This window comes from Mauremys mutica, chromosome 3 (genome assembly GCF_020497125.1).
Source record: "Mauremys mutica isolate MM-2020 ecotype Southern chromosome 3, ASM2049712v1, whole genome shotgun sequence".
Taxonomy (NCBI): Eukaryota; Metazoa; Chordata; order Testudines; family Geoemydidae; genus Mauremys; species Mauremys mutica.
The window spans coordinates 134,445,119-134,469,497 of NC_059074.1; the positions used below are offsets into that span (position 1 = coordinate 134,445,119).

The 24,379-nt window shown below is 47.1% G+C and overlaps 1 protein-coding gene across 1 annotated transcript in view; it reads left to right on the forward strand.

Annotated features, from left to right (window-relative positions):
• GPR137B (G protein-coupled receptor 137B) overlaps positions 1-24,379 on the forward strand; it is a 42,285-nt gene that overhangs the window by 13,041 nt on the left and 4,865 nt on the right. Inside the window, exons 2-5 of the mRNA XM_045011529.1 lie at positions 3,411-3,460; positions 13,482-13,704; positions 20,506-20,655; positions 23,155-23,283. Coding sequence (XP_044867464.1) covers positions 3,411-3,460; positions 13,482-13,704; positions 20,506-20,655; positions 23,155-23,283 — 552 coding nt within the window. The remainder of the gene's footprint in view (positions 1-3,410; positions 3,461-13,481; positions 13,705-20,505; positions 20,656-23,154; positions 23,284-24,379) is intronic.

Below are 24,379 nucleotides of genomic sequence, written 5' to 3' on the forward strand. Positions count from 1 at the left end.
CATGGTGGACCATCGATACTGAGCTAGGGAAACAAACACTGAGTGCTGGGGGGGATCACATCATGATGCCTGTATGGGATGACAAGATGCGGCTGCAGAACTTTCAGATGTGCAAATCCACCTTCCTGGAACTGTGTGTGGAGCTCGCCCCAGTACTGTGGTGCAAGGACAACAGAATAAGAGCTGCCCTCACTGTGGAAAAGCAAGTGGCGATCATTGTGTGGAAGCTTGCAACTCCAGACTGCTACTGTTCAGTCGTGAATCAATTTGGGGTTGGAAAGTCCACTGCAGGGGGTTGCAGTGATGCAAGTGTACAGGGCCATTAATCACCTCCTGCTAAGAAGGACCGTGGCTCTTAGTAATGTGCAGGAAATAATTGATGCCTTTGAGGCAATGGGATTTCCTCACTGCAGCGGGGCGATAGATGGAACACATATCTGAATTTTGTCCCTCGACCATCTTACACTGGAGTATATCAACCAAAAGGGCTACTTCTCTTGCAGGTGCTGGTGGATCATCAGGGCCATTTCACTGACATCAGTGCCGGAGTACTCAGGAAAGGTGCATCAATCCCTATGCATGGAGTGCATGGGGTACACGCAAGGAACGCAGTGTGGGAATTTGGGGAGGGCATGGAGCAGAGTTTTGTAGTGGCTGCAGGGGGAGTTGTGCCTGGATGTGCTCAGATTGCAGGGTGAATGAGGGACTTCATTATCTCTGTCTAGCTCTCCAGGAGCTTTATCATCCTCTCCTGTTCCTAAGTCCTTTCCAGGCTATTCAAGCTGAGTTTTTCATTAATTGTCTCCCTCTGCTTTTGTTTTGCTATGTGCTGTATCTATTGACTACAGCACTTCATGAAACATATCCTCTTTGTTCAACGCCTCATCTGACAGAGGCGCTACGCTGGTGTGGAGGAGGAGGTCCTCAAGGGCACATCTGCAGAAGCCAAAGAAACAGTAAATAGACACAGTATTGTGAGTGTGCTCAGAGCTGTGAATCACAAAAGTTATACACACTTCTTTCTCACTGTTCCTAGGCTAGAACACAAGTCGGCCCGAGTCCCAAATATGGTGAGTTCGAGGTGGGGGGTGATATGGGGGAATGGGCAAGAAGGGACAAAGAGTGGCTCACGAAGGGGGTTACTACAAGCAGATAGGGAGACTATTTTGAATATTGGTACCCTTTTCCACAGGCTAGGGCAATCAAACCCGATAGCTCACTCCTAAGGATGCACAACCAGGATGCAAGTGTGCATCTCTTGCATGCATGTGGGTTCAGATTGGCTCCATATGCAGCTTGCCTGTGTGCCGCTCTAGTCCTTGCAGAAATACTTTTTGGAAGGAGCAGCGACGTTTCCTATAGTCGGGGGAGAAATAAGGCAGTTCTTCCAAGGAACCTTCGGCAGAAGATTGAAGAATACCTACAGGAAAGTTTCCTAGAGATCACTATGGAGGATTCCAGGGACAGCCCTGTGTACATTAACAAACTTTTCCGCCATGGACCCAGAGCATAGAGGGATAGGCTCTGTTGTTAATTTCTGTCCCTTATCCCTTCTCTGTTATATAACAAAGTACGTGAGAGCTCAATCTCCTCTGACCATGAAGTATCAAAGCAAAATGAGCATTTACCGGAGCGCCCCTTTCCTGCATGCCAGAGCTGGAGTGCTGGGACTGGCTAGACCCTCCAGAGTGGAAAAGAGGTCCTGACTCGCCGCGCTACCAGACAACCCTGCCATTTGCTCCACATCATCTTTGAGCGCTACTTCCTCGTCCACCACTTCATCACCGAGGCTGAGTCTGCTGGCTGCTGCCTCCAAACCCCGCTGAAGTATCCACAGAGCTCTTAGCAGTGGAGGTGGGGGTCGCTACCGAGGATGGTGTGCAGCTACTTACAGAAGCAGCATGTCTTCGGTGCCACACCAAAGCAATGGTTGGCCTCCCTTGCCTGCTGATATGCCTGCCGCAGCTCCTTGATTTTAGCACAACACGGCTGCATGTCCCTTTTGTGCCCCTTCTGCATGCCACCAGCAATCAGCCCAGAGGTATCAACATTCCTATGGCTGGAGCGAAGCTGTGACTACACAGCCTCCTCTCCCTATAGACTCAGCAGATCCAACAGCTCTGGTGTGCTCCGTGCAAGAGAGCGTCTGCTGCAGAAAGCCAGCCTGATCAGCTGGGCAGATGCTACATGAGCTGTGCATGCCGAGCAAACAGGAAGAGGAACTTTAAAAATGTCTGGGCCTTTAAATCGGGGACAGGTGCATAGCTCAGTACCATCAGGGAAGCAGAGTTCAAAGTGCTGACCAGAGTGCTCAGGATGGGCATTGTGGGCTACCTCCTGGAGGCCAATTAGGGCGACAAAACCAAGTGGAGTGTCTACACTGATGCTGCATCGCTCTAACTATGTTGCAAAAAGCTTTACACCACTTGTTGAGGTGGTTTTATTATGTTGGCATAGCACGGGTGTTACATCGGCAGGAGGAACATTTCAGTGTGTATACCTCCACTGTTTTGTCAAAGAAAGCTGACTTTTGTCAACAAAACTGCATAGTGTAGACAAGGCCTTACTTAATATTTAACATTTTAAATGCTTTAACTGTTTTTCCTTCTGTTCTGTATCTTTAATAAAAGGTTTTAAAGATTGTAATGGTGTGTTTGTCATGGTAATAAGCAGGCTGAGGTCTCTGTATACCAAATGCTGAATAATGTTTAAAACTGTTTAATGTTGGATAGTCTCAGGGTCATGTTAACACCTTTGACTCTTTGGGCTCATATATTCCATTACAACAGATTTTACAGCAAGATAACTAATGCTCCGTAGCTATGTCTCTGTAAAAACACTCCCTTTTGGGCAGTTAAGATGTAACTGGAGAGAACTGAATAAACTTCAGTAGAATACACTTGGCCTGATTTGCATTTACAGGGTCCCTAAAGTGGATGCAAACATTTATACCCAATTTAAGGCCATGCTACACTGCCAGGTAAAGGGATCTTAATGTAAATGAGAATCAGGCCCAAGGTGTCAACAACGGCTGGTCTACACTAGAAAGTTGCACCAGTATAATTATGTTAGTTAGGGGGTATAATTATTTACCAATATACTTATACCAGTATATGTCCTAGTGTGGATATAGTCATACCAGTATAAAGGTGCCTTCTGCTGATCTAGTTAGTTCCGATTCCTGAACTGGACTAAGTTATACCCATGTATCTGCATTAGGGTGGTTTTGCCACTTGGGATAGTTTAAATGGCAAAATTTTCTAGTGCAGATAACCTGAAGGTGCAAAAAACATTTGATGAATCCTAATAACCTGTGACATGTAAGATGTTTTTTTCCTCAGGATCATACTGTATTTGTTCATTTGTATTTACTTTGCGAATGATGCAATTTTTTCCCCCTGTTATTGCAGGTGATTTTCAAAGCTAAGTCAAAGTACTCTCCAGAACTACTTAAATACCGGTAAGAACTATGCAAACATTTCCTGTGGTAAATATTTTAAAATGATAGTTTTGATGCCCACTTCTGCTGGTAATTTAGGAACATTTAACACCTGAATTTTTTAAAGTATTTATTTATTTAGGAAGTTTTAACAAGTCTACAAATCCTTGCCATGTAAATATCAGAAACAAAACAATCATTACAACAGTTGGCTTTTAATTTACAGAGACATTAGAAAAGATTATAATCATCAGATCTATCTATCTGCATTTTTATACAATTCTACTCAATACTGTTAATCAGATGTGAGTAGAAAGCATTCAGAATGGATCAGTGCGGCTACTCACTGACAGGTCCATGTAGAAGCTTTTTATATTTGGGTTCAGCTGAATGCTCAGGGATAGTTAGGGGAAGGTTGTGCCAAGTGAGGAAAGAGAGCGTTCAATTATGTGTGTCTTGGTCAGAGAATAGGTTCTGACAACAGGTGTGGAGGGGGGGGGGGGCGTGTTTGAGTCAGTTACATGTTTTGGTAAGAGGAGGAAGAAAGTTGAGAGGACAAGGAGCCAGGGAGGATGGATTCAGTCTGGTGACTTAGTGGGGGGGGCACTTGGATGGGTTTCCAGAAATTTAGAGAGGTAAGGTTGTAAAGGCTGAGTGTTTATGTTGAGAGATATGGCTGGTGTCTTGCTGGGGCAGGAGGGATTGTCCTGAATTATCAGGAGGTTCATTATAAGGTGCTGGTGGATGTCCAAGAAGCTGAGAGATTAATTAATTAATTAATTTCTATTGAGGCAGTAGCCAGAGACCTCAATCAGGATTGCAGCCCATTGTTCTGACTGCTGTACAAGCAGAGTGAGAGAGGCAGGCTCTGTCCTGAAGAGTTTACAAGCTAAAATGGCAACTCAGGCTGAGAAAATGGAATTACCTGGAATGCTAATCTCATAGATTATAAAGCCAGAAGGGATGACTGTATTTATACGTTGTATTAAAACAAGACAGTATTTGCTGACTAGTTATTTGGTTTGTCCACATCCCTACCATTCGGTAGTACATGGTGCTATACCAACCATTAAAGAAATAACATTTTTCCTGCCCTGGAAAGCTTACATTCAGGTTTGGTATTGATACAACTCAATAAGTAATAATCCAGAACAGGAGTTTAAGAGCTGTTTGGTGGAATACTAATACAATAATTGGAAGGTTTGGTGAGGAGATAGCTATACATGGATATTGGTTAAACAGTGTGTGAAACAGGTAGTTTTTGAGAAGACAATTGAATGAAGAAAGAGAGGATACTTGGCTGAGACCAGCTGGCACAGAAGGTGCAAAGATGAGAACAGAGAGTGAACAAATGTGTAGCAAAGAGAGAGGCCGCACAAAGCCTGGTGATGAGAAGATGAAGGTAGAGAAGTGAACGAGGATAATGTTGCAGAGGTCTTTGAAGATGAGGAACAGAAGCTTTGAACTTCCTCCACAATTACAGATATTTACAGTAATGCCTTTTTCTATGTAATTTAAGAAATGCATCAGTGTCAAGTGGGTAGTTATTAGAGACTTTCCATTCTGAAGTACGTAGTAGCTGTACTATATGTCTGAGGCTTAGTCTACACTACACAGTTTTGCCAATATAGTGATGTCAACTAGGAGTGCGGGGAAGAAAACCTCAACCCCTAGCTGACATAGCCATGCCGGTCCTAAGACTCCAGTGTAGATGCAGCTAGGCCGACAGAAGTGTGTTTCTGCCGCCACTGCTAATGTTGTTCAGGGAGGTGACTTTAGCAGGCTCCTTCTGTCAGCATACGCTGCACCTACACTACAGAGGTCTACCAGCATAGCTCTACCAGTTTAGCGATATGAGCAAACCATTTGTAGTGTTGACAAACCCTGAGTCATGCACACACTGTCCCAACACATAGCTTCATACATGCATTACCTTTTTTCCTATTACATTCAAAACATTTAGGCATGATCTCCACACAGTTTTTGTATGGGTATAAATAACTATGGTGGTTAGAAATGTGAATTTTTTCTCCCTTTTTTCTTACACAGGTATCACTAGACTGGTGTAATCCCTAGTGTGCCCCATACTGGTATAGGTTATTCCCCTTCTGGCAGTGGCGTAGCCAGGTTTTCAGTGTAGGGGGAGCAAACATAGAAAAGGCGCCCTCCCTTGGCTCCTCCTCTGGCCACGCCCCCTTGGCTCCTCCCATTTCCCCCCCAGATTAATCCTGGGACTGGCTCAGGACTCCTGTGGGCTTCCTGGGGATGCGGATACCCCCCCGTCTCCCCGCAGTCCTGGGAGAGTCTTTCCTGCCCAGCGCGCTCTGCAGGTATCCCCGGGCTGTGCCGCCCGGCCCCACCCACAAGGTCCCGTCCCCCCCCGCCCCAGACAGTCGGACCCCCCAGTGCAAGGCACTGCAACCCCCCCCCCACCCGTTCACCTTCCGTCCTGCACCGCCGCCTGTCCCCGGCCTACTCCCGGCGCTCGGCCTGCTTCCGCGCCGGCCTGCCGCCCCACGGCTCCTCCGGCTGCGCTGCTGGCAGCTCCGGCCCGGCAGGCGCCACTTCCGCGCCTGCCGCCCTGAGGGGAAGCGGCAGCTTCCACTGAACCCCGCTAGCTACGCTACTGCCGTCTGGTACAGAATAGCTGTACTGATATTAAGTATCAGAGGGGTAGCCATGTTAGTCTGTGTCTGTAAAAGCAGCAAAGAGTCCTGTGGCACCTTATAGACTAACAGACGTATTGGAGCATGAGCTTTCATGGGGAATACATGCATCCGACGAAGTGGGTATTCACCCACGAAAGCTCATGCTCCAATACCTCTGTTAGTCTATAAGGTGCCACAGGACTCTTTGCTGCTTGTACTGATATTAGTACATTTGTATCCGTTGTAACTACATCCATGCTAGGGAGGTTGTGCCGATTTATTTATAATGGGATAGTGAAAGAGGTACAACATTTGTGAGTAGACAAAGCTGTAGTAATATTGGAATCTGTACTAACTGGATTTGGTTTGTCCTTATTTCTGAATATTGAATTCCTCATTTTATTTTTAATCTGTTTTAAAAAAATTCCACTAAAGATAAAGTAACCAGGATGTGATGATGTCACAACTGTATAAACAAGGCAGCTGTGAGAGGATGTGTTCTCAGGCCCTGTGTTTATATAGATCAAGAAATAATGTGATTTCAAGATAGGAAAAAGATTAATAAAACCCACCTTCACAGAGCATACATGTAAAGAAAACTTCCCCATGCTCTCTAATAGTATCAGACACTTTGGCAAAGGGGCTCATTATGTTTGTAATAAAACTACCTAACGTTTCCCCTGGTTTGGGGGTTTGTTACAAACAGAATGCTTAAACCAAGCTCACCTTTCTGTGAGCTCAGGTTGTTACCAGCAGGCCTGAGGCAATTTATGATTTCTCTTGGAAACCAAATATGAAATTTGATAGTTTCACATGATTAAACCAGGCAAAATTGGTGGTTTCAGTCAAACTTTGCTTCAAGTTTTTTGGTACAAATGAACCCAAACGCTCAAAGCAAAACTCAAAGGATGTGTACAAATGGAAACTGAAGAACAGAAAGCATTTGCATGGACCCTCTCCGAGCAAACCCCCAAATGTTGCACGGCCCGTTATGTGTCAACCTCAAGATCAGGATTATGGACAATGGGGTGATACTTAAGGACTGAAAGGTACTATAAGGTAACCGGCGGCACCCTATACATTTATAAATAATGTACTTGTCACAGGGTGGCTGGCCCTTCTAAAGGGAGATAGTTCTCAGCTGTGATGCAGTTGATTTGCCTCTCCAGGTGGAGAGAATGCACATGACTAAACCAGGCCTCTGAGGATGTAGAAAAACAGAGGCTGTGGGTAGCCAAAGGAAGAGATTATAGAGTGAAGCTGCAAGGAAAGATGATGTTTCCTGTAGTGGTCCCTGAAAATGGGGCTGGGTAGAAAGAAGCAGCTAGAAGTTTGGTTTTCCTTTTGGGGAGAAGACAAAGAAGCCAGACCAGGCCTTGTGTCTTTTCCTGAGGTTTAGGGAAGAGGCAGCTCCTCAGGGATTACAGCTGGGTTCAAGGACCTTTTTTTGTTTATTTTGGAACTTTATGTTTTATAAAAGCCCCAACAAGAGCTATTACTGGACTTGTGAAAGCCTCTTTGTGCATTACTGAGGAACCAAGAGGGAGAAACTGAGGTAAGACACTGCACCACCATCCCTGGCCACAAGGGGGTCCAAGGGAAGCGGCTGAGCTGTTACAATACTGAGATCCTGCATCTGGAAATTCCCAAGGGAGATAAACAGTCATGTTGCCCATGAAATTTCTGTTTTATCTTGCCATTTGAATAGATGATATGCCATGGGACTCAGGACTTGGACTGGACCAGTGTGCGGCAGTATGATGTGGCAGCACCACTTCCACACTGCCCTCTTGTTCACTGGCCTCCAAGCTTTCATCAACCAAAATTAAGTCTCTAGCTGCTATGGTTGCTGAGATACACTCAGTTCATGTTTTTGAGGATAAGTGATGCAGCATGTCTGTTCACTGTTTCAGAACCTGATACAGTACCTGTGAAATGGGTGACTTGCCCCAGTCTTTTCAATAGTTGCTAATTCAGAGGCCCAGTGAGAACCCTTTAATTGTCAGAACTGTTCAGTCTGATGAGGACTGAAATGTTTTGGTTTGATTAATGTTACTGGGCTCAGTACCGGGGTAACTGGATGAAATTTAAAGACCTGTGGTGAACAGGAGGTCAATCTAAATGATCTACTGGTCCCTTCTGGTCTTAACCGCTATGAAATCATGAAACTATGAAAACTGTCAATTTCACTGCTCAAATTATGTAAGAAAGGGGAGAGACGATCGTATTATAAAGAGCTGTACCAACTGTGAGTTACAGCTCACCTTGACATCAGGATTGTATGAGTGGCAGGGAAGTACACTATTGGCTGCCCCCAATCCAGGAGCCAAATGCAAGAAGACTGGTACAGCCCAGAGCACACCTCAGTCCCTCTAGTGGGGAACCAAGGTCAAAATGTCTAGCAGGGCATACAAGCATCACTGAAGCACAAGAAGCCTAGCACAGCCCACAGGCTTGGGAGTTTCTATCCCCCACTGCAAGGGAGCTGAGCCAAAGGAACTCGGAGAACATGCATGATCACATTTGGAACATCTGCACAATCTATTGTGAATGGTGGCTCGGGGGCAGAATTTAAGAGCACCGCCTTTGAGGGAAATCGTTTTTCTAATCTGAGATAGAAGAGCAGAGTACTTTGTGTTGGGGGACATGCACTGAGAAGTGGTAGGGGAGGAGAAGGAACAGGCATGCCCATCGCTTGTGACCTGGCTTACATTTTATTCATAAAGTTACAATCACTAGAACAGGGAGCAAAATTCTTGAGACCAACTCATTTCTGTGAAAGATAAAAGTTGCAGGACTAACGTGCCCTTGACATTATTTTGTGGGGTATGAGGGAGATGTTTCAGCATGCTCACCCTAAAAACTTCTGCAGGCTGGAATTTGATCTATAAATAGCATTAATGAAAATACCCTACCCTTAAAGGTTCACAGTGAGCACCATCTTCCTTCTGAGGGGTAATTTCCACCTCAGGCCATCCAGGCTAACTGAAGAATGTAACTGGAAAAAATCAGATTGATTCATAAACATAAGTAGTGGCTTTAGGCTCTTTCAGTTCTCCCTCTTCCATGTAAAAAGGCTTTCCGGGGAGCACCCTTTCTTTTCCAATTACCAGCTCTGGCAAAAGGGAGCACTGACTCGTTTTGAAATGAGCTAACAGTGCGTTAATTTTGTATCATGATCAAGGCTGCAGATATGTCATGGCCTTTTCTATTAAAAAAAAATAAATCACAGAGCAACCATGGTAAATGCAGGAAATGTCACATGTTTAGGAGGAAGTAGTAAGTAAAGTCACAGCTATGAACATTCAACTCCACTTCTTTAAATGCAGGATATGTAAATCCCGCCCTGCCATGGGGCACTGAGCAGACACAGCAGCACCCTGGCACCACACTTCTAATCCTGGCCTGGGGTGGAGGCAGGGCCGCCCAGAGGGGGGGGCAAAGGGGGCAATTTGCCCTGGGCCCCGGGCTCCGCAGGGGCCCCCAAGAGAACAGCAGAGGCTCCCGCCTCCGCCCCTCTCCTGGAGCCTCAGCGCATCAAGCGCCGAGTCTCCGCCGGGGCCCCTGAGCCCCGCCCCGCTCAGAGCCGCGTGGTGAGGGGGCGGGGCTGGGAGCTCCGGGCTGAGCTCAGCTCCCTCCGCTCGGCGTGGAGCTCACAGCCCCGCCCCCTCACCACGCGGCTCTGAGCGGGACGGAGCTCAGGCCCCGCCGGCCGCACGCTGCGGCTGTTCCGGCGAGGCACTGAGACTCCGGGTGAGGAGGGAGCCGGGGGTAAGAGGCTGGGGCCGGGGCGGGGGGGAAGCGGGACCCGCCGCCGAAGCGCAGCCCGGTCTTCGGCGGCGGGGGGCCCCTTCCGTTTCGGGACCCGCCGCCGAAGTGCCCCGAAGACCCGCGGTGGGGACACCCCCCGCGGCGAATTACCGCCGAAGACCGGGCTGCACTTCGGCGGCGGGTCCCGCTTCGTCGGTAATTCGGCGGCGGGGGGGGGGGGGGGGGCGCCGGCCGCAGGTCTTCGGGGCACTTCGGCGGCGGGTCCCGGAACGGAAGGGCCCCCCACCGCCGAAGAGCCCGGGCCCCCGGAATCCTCTGGGCGGCCCTGGGTGGAGGGTGTTAGAGAGTGACTCCCGCCCCACACTCACTCTGCAATGGCAGCTCCTGTCCCATGGGGCTGGGCTTGGCTCTTGCTCCCTGCTCCGAGTGTTGAGGCGTGGTGCACAGGGTCACAGCGCTGCTCAGGTTTGGCCTAGCTGCCCCTACCTCATGACAGGGTGGAGGTGGGAGTTAGGTGAGGCAGATGTGTTAAATTTGAATAAATGGCACAGCAACCTTGTGCCAGGACACAATGCTGAGAGCGGGGGAGCCAGTCCCAGTCCCATGGGACAGGTGTTGACACTGTGCAGTTACTGCGGGGCAGGCTAGCTTTTCAGCCCTGCCCAATTCCCAGTCCTCCCTTTTCCCTGCTGGTGACCCTTCTTAAAACTTACCTGTGATGCACTGCTGGGTCACAACCCACCATTTGGGAAATACAGCTTCATTAAAATCACAGACACAGACGCAAAGAAAAGTCTCACAGACAAACAGAACTATCGTGGTATCTGTGACATTTCTAACACCATGACAAACCTGCAGCCCTATTCATGATTCATCGCTTACACACTATTAACCTTTTGGGGCAATATTTTCCACTGCTGTGTAGGTGGGTAAAACTCTTCTTTACAGACTGAATTTAGATTACGCAAAAGATAACCTGGGCATATATCCCAACCCCAAGCCAAATCTCCAAGCAGACCCTATGGCAGAGGTGGATTTACAATGAAACACAGGGTGCCCTGGCATGGGAGCCCCCCAATGACAGGGGGCCCCAGGGCCGGGCAGCTGCGGGGGCAGAAACTTGGTCCTGCCGGCTCCTGGGGCTCCTGCTGCAGGCTCTGCCCCCACCGGCAGCCAAGCTCACCCCTCCACAGCCTCCTCCCCCAAGCATGTCACCTTCCCACCCCAATCCCACCCCACGCTTTCCCGGCTGCCGAACAGCTGTTTGCCAGAGTTCAGGTTGCTCCGGGAAGGAGGGGGAGGAGTGGGGCTGCAGCACATTCGGGGGAGGAGGTGGGGGTGGGGCCTTGGGGAAGGGGGTGGAATTGGGGCAGGGCAGAGCGGGGCAGGGCCCCTGCACTCTCCCTACACATACCTGGCCCTGCCGTGAGCCGCTCAGAGCAGGGGGCTGGCAGCACCCCCATGACCCCAGCCCACCCCCCCAACCGCCTGCCTTGGCTCCTGCACCCCCCTCACATCCCCACCTGCACCCCCCTCACATCAAATGGGAGCTGTCCAGGTAAGTGCTCCACACCCCAACCTTCTGCCCCAACCCTGAGCCCCCTCCTACATCCTAACTCCCTCCCAGACCCTACACCCCAACCCCCAGCCTGCTCCTCCACCCTAACTCCCTCCCAGACCCTGCACCCCCAGCCCTGACTCCTGCACCCCGCTTCACACGCCCCTGCCACCTGCCCTCCCTGACTCCTGCACCCCCTCCACATACCCAGACCTGACTCCTGCACCCCTCTCACACACACCCAGCCCCCCAACTCCTGCAACGCCCCACACCCCCTGCCCCCCCATCTCCCTGCCCACCCTGACTCCTACATCCCTGCCTGCACCCCTCGCACCAAACGGGAGCTGCCCCAGGTAAGCACTCCACACCCCAATCCCCTGCCCTAGCCCTGAGCCTCCTCCTGCATCTAACTCCTGGCCAGACCGTGCACCTCAACCCCCAGCCTGCTCCTGCACCCTAACTGGGAGCATTCCTCCCAGACCCTGCACCCCCAGGCCCTGCACCCCAGTGGGTTTTTTACATTTTTTTTTATAAAGCGCTCTTATCCAAAGCGCTTTACAACAGTTAGCTAACGGTACAAACAATATTTGGAACGATCATTAAGTGGTCCGCCGAGACCCTCAGTAATTTTCAAGTGGTCTGTGGAAAAATAAGTTAGACTACAAAAACAATCAAAGTACCTCACTTTATTTTCATTTACTTCCTATTATTTATAGGAGGAGGATGAAGAAAAAAAGAATGAAAAACGGGGGTGGGGGGGGATGAGAGAGAATGTTCTTTTTCCTGGTTGGGTCTCAAGGAGGGGCCCCAAAAATGAAGCTGAGCACAGGGCCCCACTAACTCTAAATTAGAGTTTAAAAAGGGCTTCCTCTATTTGACACAAAATATGACTTTAAAAAATGGGTAGTGAATGCGTCTACTCATGGTACTGAGTGCGTACGACACCCAGGCCTAAAGCCATGGCCAGGGCCGGCTCTGGCTTTTTTGCCGCCCCAAGCAAAAAAAAAAAGGGGGGGGGGGCGGGGCCACTGGAGCAGCAAAGCAGGGGGAAAAAAAACAAAAAACAACACGGCTGGAGCGGCAAAGCGGGGAGGGGGGAGAACACGGCGCGGCTGGAGCGGCAAAGCGGGAGGAGGGAACAACACAAAAACCGCGCGGCTGGAGCAGCAAAGCGGAGGGGGTGGGGGGAGAAACAACGGTGCGGCCAGCAAAGCAGGGGAAAAACAAAACAAAAAACCCTACAGGGCGGCCGGAGCCAGGGGACTCCCTGTGCTGCAGAGCGCACGCCCGGTCTAATGGGGGGGTAGGGGAGGGAGCGGGGGGACAGAGAGAAGGGGGGTGGCCAGCGCTTCAGCAGGGTGCTCACCTCGCGGCCCCGACCGCTGCGCCACCTGCCAGGAGGGCTCCGCTCCGGTCGGCGGGGAGGGAAGGACGCGGGCTGCCCGGCCGAGTTTGCTGCAGGGCGCTCTCCTCCTCCGCGCCGCTGCCCCCTACAGGGCGGCTGGAGCAGCAGGGAAAAAAAAGTGGCCATGCCTCCCTAGGTTTGGGCGGAATGCTGCCCCGTAGAATCTGACGCCCCAAGCACCAGCTTGCTCAGCTGGTGCCTGGAGATGGCCCTGGCCATGGCGTTCCACACAGCTCGACCATTCAGCCAACAATGGCTTCCTCACACATGCTGAGCCTGGTTGAATGGTCAGAGGGGTTCCTGCGAGGTATGATGTGCAGAGCCTAGCAAAGTAAACATGTCTGTTTAAAATAGATGTAAAGATCTGGGTATATTACATTTGTCTTATACATGCTTTTCTCCCGTATGTGTTAAGACTACCCCATCTTTCATGCTTTATCCCTTACAAGTAAGTATATGGCTTGAATATCTGGATTTTAAAAATAGTTGTGAAATCAACGTAATCATCCTCCAGGCCATGTAGAGCGTTCTGAATCAGTTTGGTGTAGCTGCTCTGTGTGTCAGCTGGGACAGTACCTTCCCTTGCTCTACGTGCCGCTTCAAACACATTGCTGACACTTGCTAAACAGTAGTTCTAAAAGTCTGTTTTTCCCTCTCCAGGTTGCCTCTCTATCTGGCTTCTATCTTCATCAGTCTCCTCTTCCTCTTGGTGAATTTAACGTGTGCTGTGTTGGTGAGAACAGAGAATTCAGAGAGGAAAGTCATTGTCTCTGTCCGGGTGGCAATTAATGACACATTGTTTGTTCTGTGCGCCATCTCACTCTCCATCTGTCTGTATAAGATTTCCAAGATGTCTTTAGCCAACATTTACTTGGAATCCAAGGTAAAGTACATTTTAGATATCATTTAAATCTATTTTCAGTCAAAGGAGACAATTTAATGGGACAAGACTCAGGTTTAAAAAATTATTTAGACTCTAAGGTGCCCCAACTGCTCCTTGTTGTTTTTGCTGAAACAGATTAACATGGCTACCACTCTGAAATCTTTAGACTCTGTAACAATAGATATTAATTCCAGGAATTTCAACTTAGCCTTTCATCCTTCTAAAACAGATCAGTTAAATACCATGTAGTTTACCAAGATGCTTTCTGCTCTGCATGGTTACTAATGATGCCATAGCACTTTAAATAAGAGTAGGAGTTTGCATAAGTTGTCATTGGCCACAATTTATCTCATACCTCAGCTGTGTTTTAGTTAGCTGCTGTCGTCCACCTCAAACACAGTTGCATTTCAGTGCTGCTACAAGTAGATAGTTGAAGAGCAGCTTTGGGCTCCCTCAGTCTGTCAATTTACTTTAAATCTTTAAGGGAGCAGTATGTCCATGAAAATAAGCAGTAACACAAAATATGAACTGTCTTTCATGAGTGGTGCATGTCCTTCTGTCAATGACTAAGGCTGTATTTAAAAATACTTCAGCTTTATAAAAATGGTCCAGTAGAAAAGGAGATTCACTTAAGATCCTGCAGCAGGTATTATTTAAGGATATAGTCTGTTACGTTGACAAGTTTGGGATATGTTAAGTAGACAAATGGGCAGACTCACAGTTAGTGTGATGCTATTGAAGCCTTTACATATTTGGCACAAAGTCAATAGAGGCTATTCTGTAAGGTTCATAAATAGTAAAGGAGGGCTTTATTTTCTCCAAGATCCCTTGACTTTCTGACTTGCGCTAGGAGTTTAAGTCTAGAAGTAAGTGACTAGAGTTTAATGAAAATATATTATCCTTCTCATCATGATGATGCTGCCAATACTGCTGTGAAGAAAATCTTATAAAATTCTTCCCTGCTGGTTGGCTATCTAATTACTTTTCCTACGTAGTCAATCTGGACATAGCATACAACAACTGAAAGCCCATGACTGATTGGTAGATTTCAAACTGCAGCTTTGTGCTTTTCAGATTTTTCATTTGCTGACCAAACTGGCATGATCAGTGGATTTGTTTTACTATAAAGGAAGTTTATCCACTTCATGCAAATCATTGAAGCATGAGCTTTTATAATAGAGAGGTGTTTACCAAGTAGAGGCTGGGATAGATTCCTTCATTCATTTCCTCCTCCCACTGGAAATCCAATCTGTTTTACCTGAGCAAAGAACAACTACTCTGAAATTAGTGCTGAGGCGATGGAAACATACAACATGCACACCAACAGCTGAACCTAGAAGTATGAATAATCGCTAACTTATTGACTCCTATTGAACTGAAATGGGAGTTTTGCTTGTGTAATTATTGTAGGATTTCATTACATGTGTTTAGTTTACAGCTCTGAAAGATGGAGATTGTAGCCAAGTGATTTTTAGCTTGAACTGCTAATGTTGTTCTGAAATTCTTAGTAAAAATCCATCCCATGTGGTTATATAAAATTGGAATGGTAGTAGGGTTACTAACTTTCTAATCACACAAAAGGGAACACCCTTGCCTTGCGCCCTTCCCCGAGGCTGTTCCCCTGCCCCTCCCTTCTCTGAGGCCCCGCCCCCCACTCACTCCATCGGCCCTCCCTCTATTGCTCGCTCTCCCCCACCCTCACTCACTCACTTTCACCCATCTGAGGCAGAGGGTTGGGAGGGGGTGAGGGCTCCAGCTGGGGGTGCGGGCTCTGGGATGGGGCCAGGGATGAGGGGTTTGGGGTGCAAGAGGGGGCTCTGGGATGGGAGTGGGGCCAAGGGGTTTGGAGTGTGGGAGGGGCTCTGGGCTGGGGCAGGGGGTTGAGGTGTGGAAGGGGATAAAGGCTCTGGGCTGGGGGTGTGGGCTGTGGCATGGGGCCAAAAATGAGGGGTTCAGGGTGTGGGAGGGGCTATGGGCTGGGGCAAGGGGTTGGGGGGTGTGGGGGGGGTTGGGGCACAGGGTTTCACGAGAGAATTTGCATGTGGGAGGGGGTTTGGGGTGTAGGCTCCAGGTGGCACTTAACTCAGGTGGCTCCTGGGAAGCAGCTGGAATATCCAGCTCCCAGGCTCAGGGGTGGCCAGGGGCTCTGCATACTGCCCACACCCGCCACCCCTGCAGCTCCCGTTTTCATGGTCCCCGGACAATGGGGGCTGCGGAGCCGGAACTTGGGGTGGGGGCAGCACGCAAAGCCCCCATGGCCACCCCTATGTCGAGGAGCCGAGGGACATGTCTCCCACAGTATTCTTGCCAGCAGGTTAAAGAGGTATGGGCTGGATGAATGGACTATAAGGTGGATAGAAAGCTGGCTAGATCGTTGGCCTCAATGGGTAGTGATCAACGGCTCCATGTCTAGTTGGCAACCAGTAGCAAGCGGAGTGCCTCAAGGGTCAGTCCTGGGGCCGGTTTTGTTCAATATTTTTATTAATGATCTGGAGGATGGGGTGGACTGCACCCTCAGAAAATTTGCAGATGACACTAAACTGGGAGGAGTGGTTGATACGCTGGAGGGTAGGGATAGCATACAGAGAGACCTAGACAAATTAGAGGATTGGGCCAAAAGAAATCTGATGAGGTTCAACAAGGACAAGTGCAGAGTCCTGCACTTAGGAAGGAAGAATCCCATGCACTGCTACAGCCTAGGGACCGAATGGCTGGGCAGCAGTTCTGCAGAAAAGGACCTAGGAGTTACAGTGGACGAGAAACTGGATATGAGTCAACAGTGTGCCCTTGTTGCCAAGAAGGCTAATGGCATTTTGGGCTGTATAAGTAGGGGCATTGCCAGCAGATCGAGGGACGTGATCATTCCGCTCTATTCAGCGTTGGTGAGGCCTCATCTGGAGTACTGTGTCCAGTTTTGGGCCCCAAACTACAAGAAGGATGTGGAAAAATTGGAGAGAGTCCAGCGGAGAGCATAAAAAATGATTAGGGGACTGGAGCATATGACTTATGAGGAGAGGCTGAGGGAACTGGTATTATTTAGTCTGCAGAAGAGAAGAATGAGGGGGGATTTCAACTACCTGAAAGGGGGTTCCAAAGAGAATGGATCTAGACTGTTCTCAGTGGTAGCAGATGACAGAACAAGGAGTAATGGTCTCAAGTTGCAATGGGTGAGGTTTAGGTTGGATATTAGGAAAAACTTTTTCACTAGGAGGGTGGTGAAGCACTGGAATGGGTTACCTAGGGAGGTGGTGGAATCTTCTTCCTTAGAGGTTTTAAGGTCAGGCTTGACAAAGCCCTGGCTGGGATGATTTAGTTGGGGATTGGTCCTGCTTTGAGCAGGGGGTTGGACTAGATGACCTCCTGAGGTCCCTTCCAACCCTATGATTCTATGCTTCTGGGGAGCCTTGCGGAGCCATGGAGGGAGCCTGCCAGCCCCGCACCAACCAAACTTTTAATGGCCTGGCAGTGGTGCTGACCGGAGACTGGGTTTACCGGTCGAAAACCAGACACCTGGGAACCCTAAATGGCAGAAATGCCCATCTTGTTGTATTTGGCACCCTTCCATTTGACCCTCACATCTGCTAGCTCCCTCTGTTCAAATATCACCCCTTGCTAAAGTGCACAGCGGTGAATTCTGCATAGTCACAGAGCCTCAGGAAGTGGAACTCTTTTAGTTCTACTGTGCAAAGTTGGGGCAGGAGTGGGAGGGCCAGATGTGGGGTACACAGCACTCGCATAGGTAGAGCGCCATTATTTGGAGGTTCCTTGCATGGCGCAAGCACAGAGGGCATGACTAGAGTCTTGCCACTGCAGGTATCCTCAGCCCTCTGAAGAGGGCATGTAAACCTATTGCAGCAAATAGGGTTAAGCCACATTTGTGGCCTGTGAGGAAGGATTCCCCTTCACTTACTCGCCCTGTGTATCTTCCCAGCACCCAGCTACTTAGGTTGGATACTGCTCTGAGGATTTAGCCCCTCGTGCTATTTTATTTGTTGAACTAGAAGCGATTAAAGCTACACCATATTTAAATATTATACTGCACTTGCCTTCCCTTTGTATTCTGGCAAAAACAGCACTGAAAAACGCCAGCTGCTTTCTTCTGTCTTGTGGTGGCTGAAGTGTGGAGAACTGAACTGTGATGTCTGAGTCAGCAGCTTCTGTCAGCTTCCTCCTCTGTTTCCATAACAGCATAGCTGATTCTCCAACACAGAGTGCGAATAGAGAAGTGCGTAACAACTGTTTCCTCTTTACAGCATTTCCTGTCATTTGCAATGGTCTCACCACAGCTTTCACTGCTACATACTGTATTTCTGGTTTCAATTCCCTCATAAAGATCTGAGTCTCTGAACTTAGCACAAATGTTACTGCAAGCGAGGCCTGCCACCATATTATGCTCCTGTTGATGGACATTTCTGGCAGTATTTGCAGCAGCCTTCTAATCAGATGGTCAGTCATGCTTATCTACAAACTGTGCACTCACATCCAGGACATCAAGCAGGCTGAGTAGTACCAGGACACAGTGTATCAGATGAATCCGTGTCTTGAGTAGTTTTTCTGAGAAGGATGTGCTAGCTAGTTTTTCATAAATGGTGATATAATTCCCAAATGTAGGGGCTGGACCAGGTTTCTTGTATTGGTAGGAAAAAAATACTGCTTGTGAAGGGGGATGATCAATGTTGGCATAACTATATTCTCTCTCAAGGACAATTTTTAACTCTGCTGTTGGCCAACTTCATATACAGCATATTGAACAAGCTCAGATTTTACAACACTATGAGGAAAAAAACAGCTAAAGCCTTCCTTTCTCCACTCATTCCTCCCACCTTTCCCTCCATCCCAACTGCTCATGGTCTGCTTGCAGCAAAGAGGAAGGTGCAGACAGGACAGTGAGTCTAGTGAGTGCTATGATATACAGTAATTCCCCCTCCCCACCCCAAATCAGCCAGGCAGGCCACTGCTTGAGAAGACTCTACTGCTCAGAGTACCAGGGGAAACTCCAAAGCAGAGAGCACCCTCAGACCGTCAAGAGTTAGGAACACAAATTCCACGAGTCTCACAGAAAGCAGAAAAAAGTCAATACTGCATTGACGTGACATTTATAAAAGTGTAACGTCAGCGCAACAAGGCAACGGAATGTGGCATCTCAAAGGAAAACACTCCCACAATGTAATAATTCTCTGTACTTTCCACGCAAAGAGCCTCTTCTTACAGATGAACAAACTGAAGCACTGAGAGGTTAAATAAGTTGCCTGAGGCCTGGCAGTTTGTAAGTGGTGGAGTTGGGACTAGCAGCCAGATCACCTGAGTTGCAAGCCCCTGCTCTAGCCACTATACCATGCTGCATTCCTGTGTACAAAGAAAACAGTGCATCCTTGTACAGCTGGTCACAGTTATTTGTGGTCTCATGAAGCCATGCCCCTTCCATTTTGCCACAACTGTACAGCTGAAAAGGTCTCCATAGAAATGTAGAGGAAGAAATATTTTATGTGAAGGTTTGGAGACCATTATAATCTGGTGAAATGACATGACATGATACATCCTCATTGTCCTAGGCCTTTGATCCCACTCCTGCTCGCCTTTAGACTTTGTAACCCAAGCTAGAAATCGTGGAGTTATGCTTCTGCATGGGTGGGCCTGCCTATCCCTCACACTATTCTAAAAGGGCCCATGATAAGGTGGGACACTCCCAGCTCTGTCAGGCTCTGGAGCCCATTTATGGTACTACATGCCTCCATTGAGGGAGGGAGAGGGAGCCATGTGAGATGGAAACAAGGGTTTTCCCTTCCCCGCAGGGGCTGAAAGCATTACCTCTGCTGAGCCAGAGCTTAGAACCCAAACTTTGTTCTCTCCCATTTGATTGTATAAAAGGCTGCCACCAGGCCAGCCCCACAGAGTCCTCCTTGAGCCTCTTCCACTCCATCTATTCTCTTGTCTCCAGGACAGAACTAACAGTGATCTTTAGCCTAGTCCTGTCTGTGCCCAGAGATTTATACATCCTTAATCAGATCTTGTCTCAGCACTTGTGATGCCTACTGTTATGGTCTCTCTCTCTCAATCCCTCCCCTCTGAATTTCTGCTGCAACCAGGCTACTCTCAATCCTGCATGTGGATCACACCATTCCCCTACAAACTCTATCTATTTCCAAGGCCAACTGAAGGGAGCTCTATCTTCCAAAACACTCCAGGGCCCCATTCCAATCTACATTCCTGACCTCAAATTCACTTACTGTTCCGTACACTCATCCTACTCCTCTAGTCTTGCTCAATGAGACTCTCCTGTTGATACCAAATTATAAACTGGGCAAATCTGCAGTGTAGGATGTGAATTCCTGTGTGCAATGTGTTTACCAATAACTGTTACCAGCTGTTCTGTACTTACTCAGGGGGCTAATATATGGGTAGCATGTAGCTGTAAAATGCACAACATTGCATCATAGTGTCAGTGAAAGATCTGATATAGGAAGTTCTCATTCTGGTGTGGTGTTGGAGGTTGTATTTTTGCATGAGGATGGAGTGGCTGATCTATCCAATAGGTTTTATTCCCTATGTACAACTCTTTTGATCTTATTTTAGGTACTTTCAGACTAGCACTTCCTGCAATATTAGAGTCACTGAACAGTAGCTGACCATGCTAAGAGCTGGAACCGCTACTCTCACCTGGAAAAAGATTCCCAGATTTAAAAAAAAAAAAATTATATTCCAGATTATACACAGTAAAGCAGAGCTCACCAAGCCCATGCAAACAGTGTTCTTGCCATTATCAGACATAAGTACTAAAATATGTTTAACTCTCTCTTCTAGGGTTCATCTGTGTGTCAGGTGACAACTATAGGCGTGACCGTTATACTACTATATACCTCAAGAGCCTGTTACAACTTATTCATCTTATCATTTTCGCAAACCAACAAAGTCAATTCTTTTGATTATGACTGGTACAATGTATCAGATCAGGCAAGTATGATGTTTACTGCTAACAAGGAAAACTGATCCTGTATTCTCAGAATTGACAATAAACAAGAATATAATAAAATCCTTTGGATTTTTTTAAATTAAAAAAAAGCACCAAGTTTGTTCTGCTCCAAGAATATGATCTTTTCAACAATAAAATGGTTAGGGAAAAATAATTCAGTCAGAAGAAAAAGCAGCCACAAAACCAACAATATAAAAAACTTACCTTCTGGTTATTGCACTTTATTTACATTTATTTTTAAGATTTAGAAAGGCAACTCCCCTCTGTTAAAAACAGGTGTATGGGATTTATTTTATTTTTTACCTTTGCTGAAAGAACTGTACTGAATGGTTTGAATCATATTTGGGTGCAGTGGAGACAAGTAGGTGACTCCATTTACAGTTTAAACACATGGGCAAATCCTGGCTCCTCTGAAGTCAATGTCAAAGCTCCATTGACTTCAGTGGGGCCGGCAGCCCCCCATAAAAAAAGAAGTGTTTTTCCTGCTCTATCAATAAAAGTGAGAATAGCTGCGTGTTCCCTTCACATAGCACCAGTTTTAACATATGATGATCGGTCAAGTTTTAATTAAACCAAAATGACAGCTAAGACTGAATGGTGGGGTTTTCAAATGGTGTTCCTGTTGAATTTCAATGGGAGTTGAATGCCTCACTCCCTTAGGTTCTTTTGAAAATCCCAGACTTTGACCTTAGATGTTTACATCATTTAAAAGTAAACAGGATACTGTTCAGGTCCCAGTACATGGGTGTTGGCTTAAAATCAGGGGAGTGCAATGAAATGGGAGGTGCTGTATCCTACCTACATTCCTGGTCCATGTGCTTCCCCTAACCTGCCACGAGGTTTCATGGGACGTGGCAGCCTGTGATGCCTCTCTTACATAAAGGCCTAATTAATTCTGAATTTAGCAAAATAGGCAATGCAATGCCGGGTACCTTCATTTTTGGGTGCCCATGTCTACACAACATTTTGGAGCCACTGGGAGTGAGCCTCCTAACCCTGGTCAACAGACTCAGGCTAGTGGGGCTTGGACTGAACTCAAAAGTTTGTAATTTGTTTGTTTCTCAAAGCTTGAAAGAGTTTAGAAAGCTAGTATCTTATTTTCTCACTTTCTTGACAGTCTAAGAGCCTTGCAGGCAGTCACAAGGACTTAATTATTCTCTGTAGCTTTTGGGTAGGAGAGAAAAACACCCTAAGGAGGAGGAGGATCATTTAAAAAGGAGGAGGGAAAAGGTATTGTACAAAATAAAATAGAATTTTGCATCTTTCCAAAGGGGCTTTAATCATTACGAATTTGTAGCCAGGTTAATCTGCTGCTTTACTTTTATATGCAGCTACTGGATGTTCCATCAGATTCCCTAATGTTTACATACATTTAGAGTCATAGAGTCACAGACTTTAAGGTCAGAACGGACCATTATGATCATCTAGTCTGACCTCCTCCACAACGCAGGCCACAGAATCTCACCCACTCACTCCTGTATCAAGCCCCTAACCTATGTCTGAGCTATTGAAGTCCTCTAATCATGGTTTAAAGACTTCAAGGTGCAGAGAATCTTCCAGTAAGTGACCCATGCCCCACGCTGCAGAGGAAGGCGAAAAACCCCAAGGGCCTCTGCCAATTTGCCCTGGAGGAAAATTCCTTCCCAACCCCAAATATGGTGATCAGCTAAACCCTGAGCATGTGGGCAAAGCTCACCAGCCAGACACCCAGGAAAGAATTCTCTGTAGTAACTCAGATCCCACTCCATCTAACATCCTATCAGAGGCCATTGGGCATATTTGCTGCTAATAGTCAAAGATCAATTAATTGCCCAAATTAGGCTATGTCATCATCCCATCCCTTCCAGAAACTTATCAAGCTTAGTTTTGAAGACAGATATGTATTTTGCCCCCACTGCTCTCCTTGGAAGGCTGTTCCAGAACTTCACTCCTCAGATGGTTAGAAACCTTCGTCTAATTTCAAGTCTAAACTTCCTGATGGCCAGTTTATATCCATTTGTTCTCGTGTCCACATTGGTACTGAGCTTAAATAATTCCTCTCCCTCCCTGGTATTTATCCCTCTGATATATTTATAGAGAACAATCATATCTCCCCTCAGCCTTCTTTTGCTTAGGCTAAACAAGCCAAGCTCTTTGAGTCTCCTTTCATAAGATAGGTTTTCCATTCTTCGGATCATTCTAGTAGCCCTTCTCTATACCTGTTCCAGTTTGAATTGCACCAGAACTGCACACAATATTCCAGATGAGGTCTCACCAATGCCTTGTATAATGGTACTAACACCTCCCTATCTCTGCTGGAAATACCTCGCCTGAAGCATCCCAAGATGCATTAGCTTTTTTCACAGTCATATCACATTGGCGACTCATAGTCATCCTGTGATCATTCTTTCCCCCCTAAGAAAGCTGATTTTTGTTTCTTATACGTTTTAAAACAAACTCACTTTCTCATTTTTGAACATGCTCCTCTGACTTTTCAACAGGCAGATCTGAAATGTCAGCTGGGAGATGCTGGGTACGTCGTATTTGGAGTGATCCTCTTTATCTGGGAGCTGCTGCCCACTTCCCTAGTTGTGTACTTCTTCCGTGTTCGAAACCCTACAAAAGATCTAGTAAGTAAAACCTTTTCCAGGCACAACCTTCAGATAATCCTCAGAGCTCAATTTACTGAATTTTTACTTCTTATTTTCAAACTGGTCTCAGTAAAAATAAAATACTCTTGATCATCAGGCTGGGGTGGAGAGGAATTGATATGGAGCCTAGAGCAGACATGTATAAGGCAGCAGGTCTGGTAGCTTCCCCAGCCATGTTATTACTGTAGAAAAGTTACCTGGCACTTGAGTTTGATAATGGGGTACAGTGTCTTTCATTTTTAGGGCACTGATTCAAAGCCAGTTGCAAGTTATCAGCTGATATATGTGCCACTGAGCAGCTGAAATGGGTTTGATGGTCCTAGCCCAATTCTCCTTGAAGTTTCCATACCGCAAAAACCAGCACCACAATTGGCACTAGCTGAAATCTTTGTTAGCAGTTTCAGTGGAGTGGTGAGGCCAAGGTTTGAAAGCTAAACATACGTTGGATTTAAGTAGGCAGAGAAACCAAAATATCTTCTCATAGCAGCAGGCAATCCCTTCAGATTAATAGGGGGGACACTGGCAAATGTGTGGGAAAGTTTGCACTGCTGTTAGCTGTATAGTGCCTGTCCTACAGAAGAACAAAGGGCTCAATCCCCCACGGATGGTAGGAGTGCTAACGTCATAATGACAAAGCCAAGAGTAACAAGAGAGTAGCAGATCTCCGTGAAAAAGCCTTTTAACCGTTAAACTGCAATCACTTGAACTACCATAGGAAACCCAGCCATTTAGTTCTAGCCCTGTTCATTATACCAAACAAGCCTTTTTAAAATCCTGGACCCTTCACTGCCTAGGAATTAGCCCCATATAACTGTGAAGAAAAGAAACCAAATTTTTAAAAGCACAGATTAGGATTTTCTCTTTACTGTTACGTTATAGCAAGTTCATTTTTTTAAAAAAATTGAGTTTATCAGTACTGCTCCTGCTAGTGAATTTAGGACTGTATGAAAAGGATTCACAAAAATCAATCAGAACAAAGGGAAATGTTCAGATATTAGAAGACAATCTATCCTTACCTTGCAAAAAACTAGCCATTTAGGGTCTGATACTGCAAATCTTTACTCATATGATAGTC